Source organism: Hyperolius riggenbachi, chromosome 8, assembly GCF_040937935.1.
Source record: "Hyperolius riggenbachi isolate aHypRig1 chromosome 8, aHypRig1.pri, whole genome shotgun sequence".
NCBI classification, from domain to species: domain Eukaryota; kingdom Metazoa; phylum Chordata; class Amphibia; order Anura; family Hyperoliidae; genus Hyperolius; species Hyperolius riggenbachi.
In genome coordinates this window covers 10,178,988-10,191,295 of record NC_090653.1, presented here as the reverse complement: position 1 = coordinate 10,191,295, position 12,308 = coordinate 10,178,988, and the positions used below count along the sequence as shown (strand labels likewise).

Here is a 12,308-nt window from a genome sequence, read left to right as displayed (position 1 = left end):
CTGGATGGAGCATGGAGATCACACAGCACAGTATGAGTACAAGGTAATGCTTAGTCACTGGATGGAGCATGGAGATCACACAGCACAGTATGAGTACAAGGTAATGCTTAGTCACTGGAGGGGAGCATGGAGATCACACAGCACAGTATGAGTACAAGGTAATGCTTAGTCACTGGATGGAGCATGGAGATCACACAGCACAGTATGAGTACAAGGTAATGCTTAGTCACTGGATGGAGCATGGAGATCACACAGCACAGTATGAGTACAAGGTAATGCTTAGTCACTGGATGGAGCATGGAGATCACACAGCACAGTATGAGTACAAGGTAATGCTTAGTCACTGGATGGAGCATGGAGATCACACAGCACAGTATGAGTACAAGGTAATGCTTAGTCACTGGAGGGGAGCATGGAGATCACACAGCACAGTATGAGTACAAGGTAATGCTTAGTCACTGGAAGGGAGCATGGAGATCACACAGCACAGTATGAGTACAAGGTAATGCTTAGTCACTGGAGGGGGGCATTGAGATCACACAGCACAGTATGAGTACAAGGTAATGCTTAGTCACTGGATGGAGCATGGAGATCACACAGCACAGTATGAGTACAAGGTAATGCTTAGTCACTGGATGGGGCATGGAGATCACACAGCACAGTATGAGTACAAGGTAATGCTTAGTCACTGGATGGGAGCATGGAGATCACACAGCACAGTATGAGTACAAGGTAATGCACAGTCAGTCACTGGAGGGGAGCATGGAGATTAGGCAAGTTAGGCAAGGCCGGCCCTAGACTTTTTGCCGCCTGAGGCAAAATTAGAAAGAATCGCCGACCCTGCCCCCCCCCCCCCCGTCCGTGGGTGGGGGGGGGCGCCGAGCTGGAGGGGTAGCGGGCAGGAAGGGGGTATTGGGCCTAGCGGTGGGTCCCCCGATCTGCGCTCCCCTCCAGCTTTAAGAAGTGAAATACCAGCTCTATGATAAGAGGCAACGGGCGGGGATCACTCACCTTTTCCGCGCTCCATCGTGCGCTTCACTGACGTCACTTCCTGCAACGCCGTCCACTTACAATACAGTGGGCGGCGTTGCAGGAAGTGACGTCAGTGGAGCGCGCGCTGGAACGCGGAAAAGGTGAGTGATCCCCGCCCGTTGCCTCTTATCATAGAGCTGGTACTTAACTTTTTAAAGCTGGAGGGGAGCGCAGATCGGGGGACCCAGGCGAGGGAGGGGGGGTCCGACCCCCCTCCCCACCGCTAGGCCCAATACCCCCTTTCTGCCTGCTACCTCTCCAGCTCGGCGGTCAGCCATAGACAGGCGGGTGCCGCCCCCCCAGAAATGCCGCCTGAGGCAAATGTTTCACCCCGCCTCATGAGCGGGCCGGCCCTGAAGTTAGGTTCACTCAAATGCATAGAATGGGTTTACAGTAATGGAGGTGCATGATCATGTAGGACACAAAAGGAGGAGGACCCTGCCCAAAGGCTTACAATCTAGAGGGAAAGGTAGGGACACGAGTGGTAGGGGACCAGAGTTCAGCTGTGGGTTTAGAGCAATTGTGAGGGGTGGTAGGCCAGAGTAAAAAGGTGAGTTTTGAGGGCCTTCTTGAAGGTGTTGAAGGAGGGGGCTGCCCTAATGGGTGGAGGTAGGAAGTTCCATACTGTTGCAGCAGCTCTTGAGAAGTCCTGGAGGCGTGCATGGGACTGGGTGATGCGGGGGACGGTCATGCAAAGTTCATTGGAGGAGCGGAGTGAGCGGCTAGGTGTGTACCTCTGAGTAAGATCGGAAATGTAGGTTGGACAGGTTTTGTGGACAGATTTGTAGGTCAGACACAGTATCTTGAATCTGATTCTGGACTGGATAGGAAGCCAGTGGAGGGATTCACTTAGGGGAGCCGCCCTGGTGGAGCGATGGGAGGAGTGGATAATTTTGGCAGCCGCATTCATAATGGACTGCAGTGGGGCTATTTGGGTCATAGGAAGACCAGACAGAAGGGCATTGCAGTAGTCGAGGCGGGAAATTATGAGGGCATGGATGAGGAGTTTGGTGGTGGCAGAGTTCAAAAAAGGGCGAATCTTACAGATGTTACGAAGGTGGAAGTTGCAGGACTTTGTGGGGTTTTGGATGTGGGGAGTGAAGGAGAGTGCGGAGTCCAGGGTGACACTCAGACAGCGGGCTTGAGAGGTAGGGCGAATGGTAGTGTGGTTAACAGTGACCTGCACATCTGGGAGGTCCAGGGATGACTGGGGTGGGAAGATCATAAATTCCGTTTTGTCTAGATTTAGTTTCAGGAACCAAACAGACATCCAGGAGGAGATGGCTGATAGGCAGGAGGAGACCTTGTCCATGGTAGTGGTGGATATGTCAGGGGTGTGGAGGTAGATTTGGGTGCCATCTGCATACAGATGATAGTTAAAACCCATGGAGGAGATAACCTTGCCAATGGAGGATGTGTATAGGGAGAACAGTAGGGGGCCAAGGACCGAGCCTTGGGGGACTCCCACTGAGAGGTGGTTGGGGGTGGACGAGGACTCATTGAAGGAGATCGTGAAGGAGTGGTTGGAGAGGTAGGATGAAAGCCAGGTCAGGGCGAGATCGTGAATGCCCATGGACTGGAGGGACTGGAGGAGTAGGGGATGATCTACTGTATCAAAAGCTGCTGAAAGGTCAAGGAGCAGGAGAATGGAGTATTTACCTTCAGCTTTAGTTAAGGTCATTGACCTCTTTGGTGAGAACCGTTTCGGTTGAGTGGGCAGGCCGAAATCCAGATTGCAGTGGGTCTAGTAGTGAGTTGGCATTGAGGTACTGGGTCAGGCGTTTGTGAACCAGACGCTCAAGGAGTTTTGAGGCAAAGGGGAGGAGGGAGATAGGACGGTAGTTGGAGGGTAGCGAGGGGTCGAGGGAGGGTTTCTTGAGCAGGGGCAGTACTGTGGCCTGCTGGAAGGTGCCTGTGGATAGGGAGAGGTTAAACAGAGTAGTGAGGACTGGGGCCAATTCCGTGAAGTGAGGCTCGAGTAAATCAGAAGGGATGGGCTCAAGGGGGGGAAGTAGTGGTATGGGAAATCTGCAGTAGGTGGTTGACTTCCTCGGTGGTAGTAGGAGTGAAGTATGTGAGGGGAGGATAGGGTGGAGGAGGAGTTGGTTGTGAGCGGATGGGAGGTGAAGATTGAAGATTGGATATTTCCTGACGGATGGAGACTATTTTGTTGTTGAAGTGGGTGGCTAAATCTGTGGCAGAGTGGGAGGAAACGGAGGGTGGGGGGGTGGGTTTAAGCAGGGAGTTAAAGGTGCCAAAAAGACGCCGGGGACTGGATGCTTGTGCTCCGATGAGCTTGGTAAAGTATTCCTGCTTCAGGAATTACTCAGTTAGATTACCTGTGCAGAAAGCGAGGGGGCCATCCAAAGTTTTGCAGGGGGGCCCAGTGATTTCTAGTTATGCCCCCGATTCTACTATATGTTGCTACAGGGCCTCTTAGTGAGTGAGTGAGCAAGTGAGCGAGCAGCTGGGCACTTAAACCGTCCCCCACCCAAAAAAAAAGCACCATCCCTCCCCCACATGCCCTTTCCACACCTTTGAAGCTAATATAATACATTTTTTTTCAGAATTGGGTTCTAAGATGTCCAAAAGCCTAAACTTTGCTGACATTCCATAATCTCTTGTACGGTTTCGGCCGCCTCCTCGTCTTTCCTTCGCAGGCATTTAAACTTTACAGCTTGGCAGCCACATCTGACGTTATCTATTATTGTGAAACTGATGCTGGCAGCACAATCCACCTTCACATCATCTTATCTGATCTCTGCTGGAGGATCTGTGTGTTTTATATAGAAGCAAAAAAGCAGAAGAGAGACAAGCATGACTTTCTCTAACCTTCACCAACATCTGCCCAGGAAGCTGAGTATCACACCCCCGGAGGGTGCAAAGTGCTGGCTTCCTGGCACAGACTTATAGGGGAACTCCACAAGTCATATTATATAATGTATGAGGTTTTACCTGAACAAAGATTTGCATTTCTGTCCAGCCAGTCCTTTCAGTCACACAGCTCAGCCATCAATGACAGCTCTGTGCTCTTACCTCCGCCTGCCTGGGGAGAGCAGGTCTGTTTATAGGGAAAGACAAACTAGACAGCAGCCTAGGGCACTTACTGAAGGGGGCATCAAAGAACAATGGCAAGCACAGATATTTTACATAGCTGCTGGTTACATGAGGGAACAGATGGGAAGCAACCGTGCTGTAAAAATGGAGCAAATATATTACAATGGGCCAACCGGTGGGGGGGGGGGGTTTAGATGGTGAGATCTAGCTGCAGTAGTTTGTGTCTCTTCCCTCCTACAATGGTGAGATCTCCTTGCAGTAGTTTGTGTCTCCTCCCCTCCCACAATGGTGTGATCTCCCTGCAGTAGTTTGCGTCTCTGCCCCTCCCACAATGCTGAGATCTCCCTGCAGTAGTTTTGGTCTCCTCCCTGCCCACAATGGTGAGATCTCCCTGCAGTGGTTTGTGTCTCCTCCCCTCCCACAATGGTGAGATCTCCCTGCAGTAGTTTGTGTCTCCTCCCCTACCACAATAGCGAGATCTCCCTGCAGTAGATTGTGTCATCTCCCCTCCCACAATGGTGATATTTCCCTGCAGTAGTTTGTCTCCTCCCCTACCACAATGGCAAGATCTCCCTGCAGTAGTTTGTGTCACCTCCCCTCCCACAATGGCGAGATCTCCCTGCAGTAGTTTGTCTCCTCCCCTCCCACAATGGTGAGATATCCCTGCAGTAGTTTGCATCTCCTTTCCTCCCACAATGGTGAGATCTCCCTGCAGTAGTTTGTGTCTCCTCCCCTCCCACAATGGTAAGATCTCCCTGCAGTAATTTGTGTCTCCCCTGCCACAATGGTGAGATCTCCCTGCAGTAGTTTGTGTCTCTTCCCCTCCCACAATGGTGAGATCTCCCTGCAGTAGTTTGTGTCTCCTCCCCTCCCACAATGGTGAGATCTTCCTGCAGTAGTTTGTGTCTCCTCCCCTCCCACAATGGTGAGATCTCCCTGCAGTAGTTTGTGTCCCCTCCCACAATGGTGAGATCTCCCTGCAGTAGTTTGTGTCTCCTTCCCTCCCACAATGGTGAGATCTCCCTGCAGTAGTGTGTGTTTTCTCCCCTCCCACAATGGTGAGATCTCCCTGCAGTAGTTTGTGTCTCCTCCTCTCCCACAATGGTGAGATCTCCCTGCAGTAGTTGTGTCTCCTTCCCTCCCACAATGGTGAGATCTCCTTGCAGTAGTTGCGTCTCCTCCCTCTCCCACAATGGTGAGATCTCCCTGCAGTGGTTTGTGTCTCCTCCCCTCCCACAATGGTGAGATCTTCCTGCAGTGGTTTGTGTCTCCTCCCCTCCCACAATGAGAAAGAGAAGAACCGAGAGCCCAATATGATGTAGTATGTACAGGCAAATGGATAATTGGAACGAGTATAAATTGAATACTCACAAACCAGGGTTACCTCAAGGCAACCACTGTATAAGCAGGTGAGGAGATTAGCCTGTCCCCACTCAGGATTAAGAAGTCGCTCTCTGTAGACTTGAATACAAAAAGGGGTATTCCCCTCAGCAGTGGTGCCTGGGAGACATCTCGAGCTCACTCCAACCTGAATTATCGCAATTCTTTCTGTTTTAGGAAAGCAAACTTTTGTTTCTCCCCTCCACCAAAGGTGGATATAAGACGTGTTATATTTGAGAACAGAGGCGCCACAAGAATAAAAACAGTATTTAAAATTTTAAAAATTGCTTAGGAGGCAGCGGTGGACTTACCTCCCATAAGCAGGCACAACAAACTGTGTATTCACAAAAAGGAAATATTTATTGGTATACTCCAAAGGTAGATCTAAAAGCGATCTACCTTTGGAATATACCAATAAATATTTCCTTTTTGTGAATACACAGTTTGTTGTGCCTGCTTATGGGAGGTAAGTCCACCGCTGCCTCCTAAGCAATTTTTAAAAATTTTAAATACTGTTTTTATTCTTTTGGCGCCTCTGTTCTCAAATATAACACATCCCCTCCCACAATGGTGAGATCTCCCTGCAGTAGTTTGTGTCTCCTCCCCTCCCAGAATAGTGAGATCTCCCTGCAGTAGTTTGTGTCTCCTCCCCTCCCACAATGTTGAGATCTCCCTGCAGTAGTTTGTGTCTCCCCCCCCCCACACCACAATGGTGAGATCTCCCTGCAGTAGTTTGTGTCTCTTCCCCCTCCCCCCCCACAATGGTGAGATCTCCCTGCAGTAGTTTGTGTCTCCTCCCCTCCCAGAATGGTGAGATTTCCCTGCAGTAATTTGTGTCTCCTCCCTCCCACAATGGTGAGATCTCCCTGCAGTAGTTTGTGTCTCTTCCCCTCCCACAATGGTGAGATTTCCCTGCAGTAGTTTGTGTCTCCTCCCCTCCCACAATGGTGAGATCTCCCTGCAGTAGTTTGTGTCTCCTCCCCTCCCACAATGGTGAGGATCTCCCTGCAGTAGTGTGTGTCTCCTCCCCTCCCACAATGGTGAGATCTACCTGCAGTAGTGTCTCCTCCCCTCCCACAATGCTGAGATCTCCCTGCAGTAGTTTGTGTCTCCTCCCCTCCCACAATGGTGAGATCTCCCTGCAGTAGTGTGTGTCTCCTCCCCTCCCAGAATGGTGAGATCTCCCTGCAGTAGTTTGTGTCTCCTCCCCTCCCACAATGTTGAGATCTCCCTGCAGTAGTTTGTGTCTCCTCCCCTCCCACAATGGTGAGATCTCCCTGCAGTAGTTTGTGTCTCCTCCCCTCCCAGAATGGTGAGATCTCCCTGCAGTAGTTTGTGTCTCCTCCCCTCCCACAATGTTGAGATTTCCCTGCAGTAGTTTGTGTCTCCCCCCCCCCCCCACACCACAATGGTGAGATCTCCCTGCAGTAGTTTGTGTCTCTTCCCCCTCCCCCCCCCCACAATGGTGAGATCTCCCTGCAGTAGTTTGTGTCTCCCCCCCCCCCCCCACAATGGTGAAATCTCCCTGCAGTAGTTTGTGTCTCTTCCCCTCCCACAATGATGAGATCTCCCTGCAGTAGTTTGTGTCTTCTCCCCTCCCACAATGGTGAAATCTCCCTGCAGTAGTTTGTGTCTCCTCCCCTCCCACAATGGTGAGATCTCCCTGCAGTAGTTTGTCTCCTCCCCTCCCACAATGGTGAGATCTCCCAGCAGTAGTTAGTGTCTCCTCCCCTCCCACAATGGTGAGATCTCCCTGCAGTAGTTTGTCTCCTCCCCTCCCACAATGGTGAGATCTCCCTGCAGTAGTTTGTGTCTTCTCCCCTCCCACAATGGTGAAATCTCCCTGCAGTAGTTTGTGTCTCTTCCCCTCCCACAATGGTGAAATCCCCCTGCAGTAGTTTGTGTTACTTCCCCTCCCACAATGGTGAAATCTCCCTGCAGTAGTTTGTGTCTCTTCCCCTCCCACAATGGTGAAATCTCCCTGCAGTAGTTTGTGTCTCCTCCCCTCCCACAATGGTTAGATTCCCCTACCAAAGCCTATGTTTGCAAAATAAACAATATTATTCAAAAATGGTAATAGAAAAATTAGTTTAATAGCTAAGGCTTTTTTCTTTTTTCTGAAAGTCCGATTTAATAAGAAAAAGTGTTTTGTGCACTGGTGGTAAAATTTTCACGTAGAATTGCTGAGTGTCAGATTTGTGTGTTTTGCAGGAAGAGATTGAGGATGACCGATAGCGTCAGTAATCCCAGCGAGGCGACCGTCAGCGTCCCATGTGACAGTGGCTGTGTGTTCCTCTCCAGCCACTTGTATTCCTCCTGCAGGCCCTGCCTCTCCAGCACCGGCCTCATGATCCTCCTGATCTTCCCGTATAGTATGTCTACAAACTGAATCTATTAAACACAATACAATAAATAAAAGTTAACAGAAGAAAGTGATGAGAAACTTTTGCTAAGAGAACTATGTAAACTGCCATGGCTGACTTCCTGAAAAAAATGCCCATTATCCTGGATGTTGTGCTGCCTCCCCTGAGCAGGTACCTAACAATGCTCTCCCCTGTGCAGACACCTGAAACTGCCCTCCCCCTGAACAGAAACCTAACACCGCCCTCCCTGAGCAGACACCTTACACTGCCATCCCTGAGAAAATACCTAACACTGTCCTCCCCTGAGCAAACACCTAATACTCATTAGCCTACCAAAACTGCACTCCCATGAGCATACACCTAACACTGCCCTCCCCTCAGCAGACACCTAACACTGCCCTCCCCTCAGCAGACACCTAACACTGCCCTCCCCTCAGCAGACACCTAACACTGCCCTCCCATAAACAGACAACTTACACGTCCCTCCCCTGAGCAGACACCTAATACTGCTCAGCCTTAAACAGAGATCCAACACTGCCCTCCCCTAAGTAGACACCTAACATGGCCCTCCCCTGGACATCTGATACTGCTCAGCCCTAGACAGATACAAAACACTGGCCTCCCCTGACCAGACACCTAACAATGCTGTCCCCTGAGCAGACACCTAATCATGCCCTCCCCCGAGCAGAAACCTTACATGGCCCTGCCCTGATACATTACACTATCCTTTCCTGAAAAGGCACCTAGAACTGTCCTCCCCTTACCAGTAACCTAACATTGACCTCCTCTGAGCAGACACCTTACACTACCTTGCCCTGAGCAGACTCTTAACAATGCCCTCTCCTGAGCAGACACCTAACAATGCCCTCCCCTGAGCAGACACCTAACAATGCCCTTACCCAAGCAGAGACCTTACACTGCCCTTTCCTGACCAAGCCCTTAGCACTGACCTCCTTTGACGTAAGGCTGCGTCCACACTAGGTCCGGAAACGTATCCGTGGCTGCGTTTTTCAAACCTGATGAAAAACGGAGTCCCGGATACTAATGTTTAAAATAGCAGCCAGCCTCACCCAAGTAAAAAACGGATCCGTCTGCGTTTGCGGGGATCCGTTTTCAAAACCTGAACGGAAGGTCCGGACCTGCTGCATTTTCACGCAACGGATCAGGACCACGGATACACGCAGGGGTAGTGAAAGCAATGAGAAAACGCATCTCCAGCTCCACAGGCAAAAAACGGATGTGAAAACGGATAGCCTGAGCTTTATGATTGGCCCAAAAAATCCTCCCACTCCTTCCTAATGATAGAGACGTTTTCTGTCAGGGAAAAACCTGAACGGAAACTGATACAAAACTGATGCAAAACTGATGCACTTTCATCAGTTTGCAGTACGGTGGTGCTTCCCCTGATCCGGACTGCAGTGTCCGTCCTGCAACCGGGTCTAGTGTGGACCCAGCCTAACACCGCATTCTACTTAAACTCCTTGTCTGATCCCACAGATCTTTAGTAACAGATGTATCCCTGCACCCTATAAGAAGTGAGATCTCACCTGTGCGTCAGTCATGATGGTCGTGTTAATCAGGTTTCTGTCGTACGGCACTAAAGTCACCGTCTCGAAAGTCAGATATTTCTCTCCTCCAAACACGTGCTGCAGCCAAAACAGAAACATATTGCTTGGAAGTCAAATTCAGAAAAAAGTTCCAATTTCATGTCATCTCTGATCACATGACCATCCGGCGCTTAACAACATCAATAATGGTCTGAAGCAGAGATGTGACCGAGGAGAGAGAGGAGATGACTGATCGGATGGAGGGCTCGATGCAACAACAGGATGTGAAGAAACGCGGAAAAGCTGCCGCTTCGCAAGGTGAGGCGGCTGTTTCCGCGTTCAGCATGGCGACACAATGCGGAGAAACCGCCGCATAGGCAGAGCGGCAGAATCCGCATTGGAGACAGCGGACTTGTCACATGGTAGTGTCCCTGGCAATGGGGGTGAGCGTGGGGAAGCCGCCGCTGGTGTAGAGAGCGGTGCGGCGGCCCCCACGCTCGGTTCACTGGATACATTGCAAAGTATGACTGGTGTGGCTGGGACTGATAGTCCACACTGGTTCAGAGTAACGCGCGCGCGCGCTGAGAGGCAAGTCTTATATGACAGCCAGAAGTTAGTCAGCTGACCAGGCCGGTCAGCTGACAATTGCAGCACCATTCATTGGTCCAGCACTTAGGGAGGTGCTGGGCAGCCTTTCTGTATATATGGGGCTGACTGTTCAGTTGCTGGTTGTCTGGCGTTGCGATCACTACGTGGTAGCACGCAGACCTGAGTCAGATCCGCAAGTGTGCCGGGACCAGCTGGAGCTGTAATCCTACACTTAGCTAGATTCTGTTGATAGCTAAAGTACTAGTTTGATTGTGATTATCTGTTATGACCTGTTTGCCTGTCTGACTATTCTCCTGAACTCTGATCTTGTACCTTGCTATTCTGATACTCTGTTGCCGAACCCCGGCTCGCCTTTAGACTCCGCATCTGCCTCCTGATTTTGTACCTCGATATATCTGATACCCTGTTGCCACCCAGCCGGTATCTGGGCGGCCCTACCGGAAATTTCACTAAAAAGCGGGCGCCGAATTAAAAGTTTTACCGACACGTTATCTGCCGGAAAATTAGCCCAGGCTCCTTGCTGCTGAGCAACTTGGAGCCAGCTCTCCCTCCTCTGTCCTTGGATTGGCTGGCAATGGGGGTGCCAGCCAATCACCAGTGAGGATTCTCGGGGAAGGAGGAGCCAAGCAGACAGTCTGTGTGAGCCTTCCCTGAGCAGCGTTCTGTATTGTATATGTGGGGGCACGTCTGACTTCCTAATACTATCTGGGAGTGTGTGTCTGGGGGGGGGGAGGGGGGGGAAGTGTCCAAATACTGCTATATGGAGGAATCACAAGGCTACCTAGTACTACTAAAAGGGGAGCACATCTGGCTGCACAATACCGATATCAGGGGGTACCTGGCCACTCAGTTTTTGCATCTGGAGGCATGTGGGCTGTGGCTGATTCATTTTATTCTGGGGTACCTAAATAGTTTGTTTTATCTGGAGGCACGTGGCTGTTGAATTCTGTTTTCTGACAGCTCATAGCTATTTAATTATTGTGTTTAGGGGGCATGTGGCTAATTAATTTTTGAATACTTAGCTCAGGTATCTGGCAGGAGGCATCTGCCTTCTTCACTCTGCTATCTGGGGGGCATATGGCTTCTTAATTTTGCTGTCTGGGCAACCCAGCTGCTTAATTCCTGTGTCTTGGGATCACACAGCTGTCTGATAACTTGCATGTGGTCCACAGAATAAAAAACACACAAACAGACTGCTTCTGCAGCAGCACTATAAAGCTTTATGTCCCCCGGTGGTCACTGGACTAGGAATTCCCGCAATGCCACAACTCACGCTATGTAGGCAACGCACCCCTTGCTAGTATTGCTTGTATTATGTGCATCGCACAAACAGGTTCCACATGCAACGTGCGTGTTTTGTACATTGTGCTGTTAATAAATGTTGATTGTTAGTGTTCCTTTAAGCAGAATTACTCGTACAAGTTGAGAAATCGAATCCTAACCTCGGTTTCTGCTTCCACCACCAGAACGATGTCCTCAATGCGAACGCCAAACGCCCCATCGTGGTAGTAGCCGGGCTCTAAAGAGGGAGGAGCAGAGGAGAGATGGGGTTCAGTTAAATCACTCACTGCTGTGAGTACGACAAGAGAGGCAGTGAAGGGCCTAAATATTCAGAAGAACAAAAAGAGCCTAAGGGCCGGTGTTGGTCAAATGCTTTTCTGCAAGTGTGCAGAAAGGCATTTGACAGCTTCCGGACACGGAGAGGTGGCGGTAAGTGACCCTGAGAGCAGCATGATGGGAAAAACCTAGATCAATACATGGCGTTTGCGCAGACTACAGCATACGTCGTCCTACAGGTGCTGCCTATTCGCTTGAATGGGCAGCACTTTAAAGAGAAACTCCGACCAAGAATTGAACTTTCACAAAAATAAGAAAAAAGACTGGCACTAAATGTGAACAAAAATGCTGGGTCCGATTCACCGGATCTCGTATTCAAAGCTTGCACGTGCAACTCAGAACGCAGTGATGTATAATGAGCAAAAAGAGGAATGGAGGCACTGTGCTTGCAAAAAAGATATACCTTTTAATCCTTGGTGAAGAGACACATCGGGGTAGACAGTGGGGGTGAGGGAGGCCTGACAGCTGTTTCGCTTAAAAACAAAGCTTCCTCAGAGGCCAAGGGAAAGAACAACAATACCCAAGTGAGATCAGCATTAAATAGTTTCACCTACCGCTTGAAAAACGGTCAAGAACGCCCAGACGCGGCGAGTACGGAATTCCGGCAACATGGCTCCGCCCAGCGGAAGTGACCTCTACGCTGCTCCAACCATACAGTGAGCTGCGAGTCTCCCCGCTCATGTGCGTGAGCACTTCCGCGTTC

The 12,308-nt window shown here is 50.4% G+C and overlaps 1 protein-coding gene across 2 annotated transcripts in view; it reads right to left on the bottom strand.

The window, feature by feature from the left end:
- Positions 1-7,540: 7,540 nt before the first annotated feature.
- The window catches only part of LOC137528026 (xaa-Pro aminopeptidase 2-like), a 124,793-nt gene continuing 120,025 nt past the window's right edge, over positions 7,541-12,308 (bottom strand). For both annotated transcript variants that reach the window (XM_068249247.1, XM_068249246.1), the window contains exons 19-21: positions 11,431-11,507; positions 9,380-9,478; positions 7,541-7,860 (exon numbers count right to left, since the gene is read on the bottom strand). In XM_068249247.1, coding sequence (XP_068105348.1) covers positions 7,660-7,860; positions 9,380-9,478; positions 11,431-11,507 — 377 coding nt within the window. In that variant the 3' untranslated portion in view covers positions 7,541-7,659. The remainder of the gene's footprint in view (positions 7,861-9,379; positions 9,479-11,430; positions 11,508-12,308) is intronic.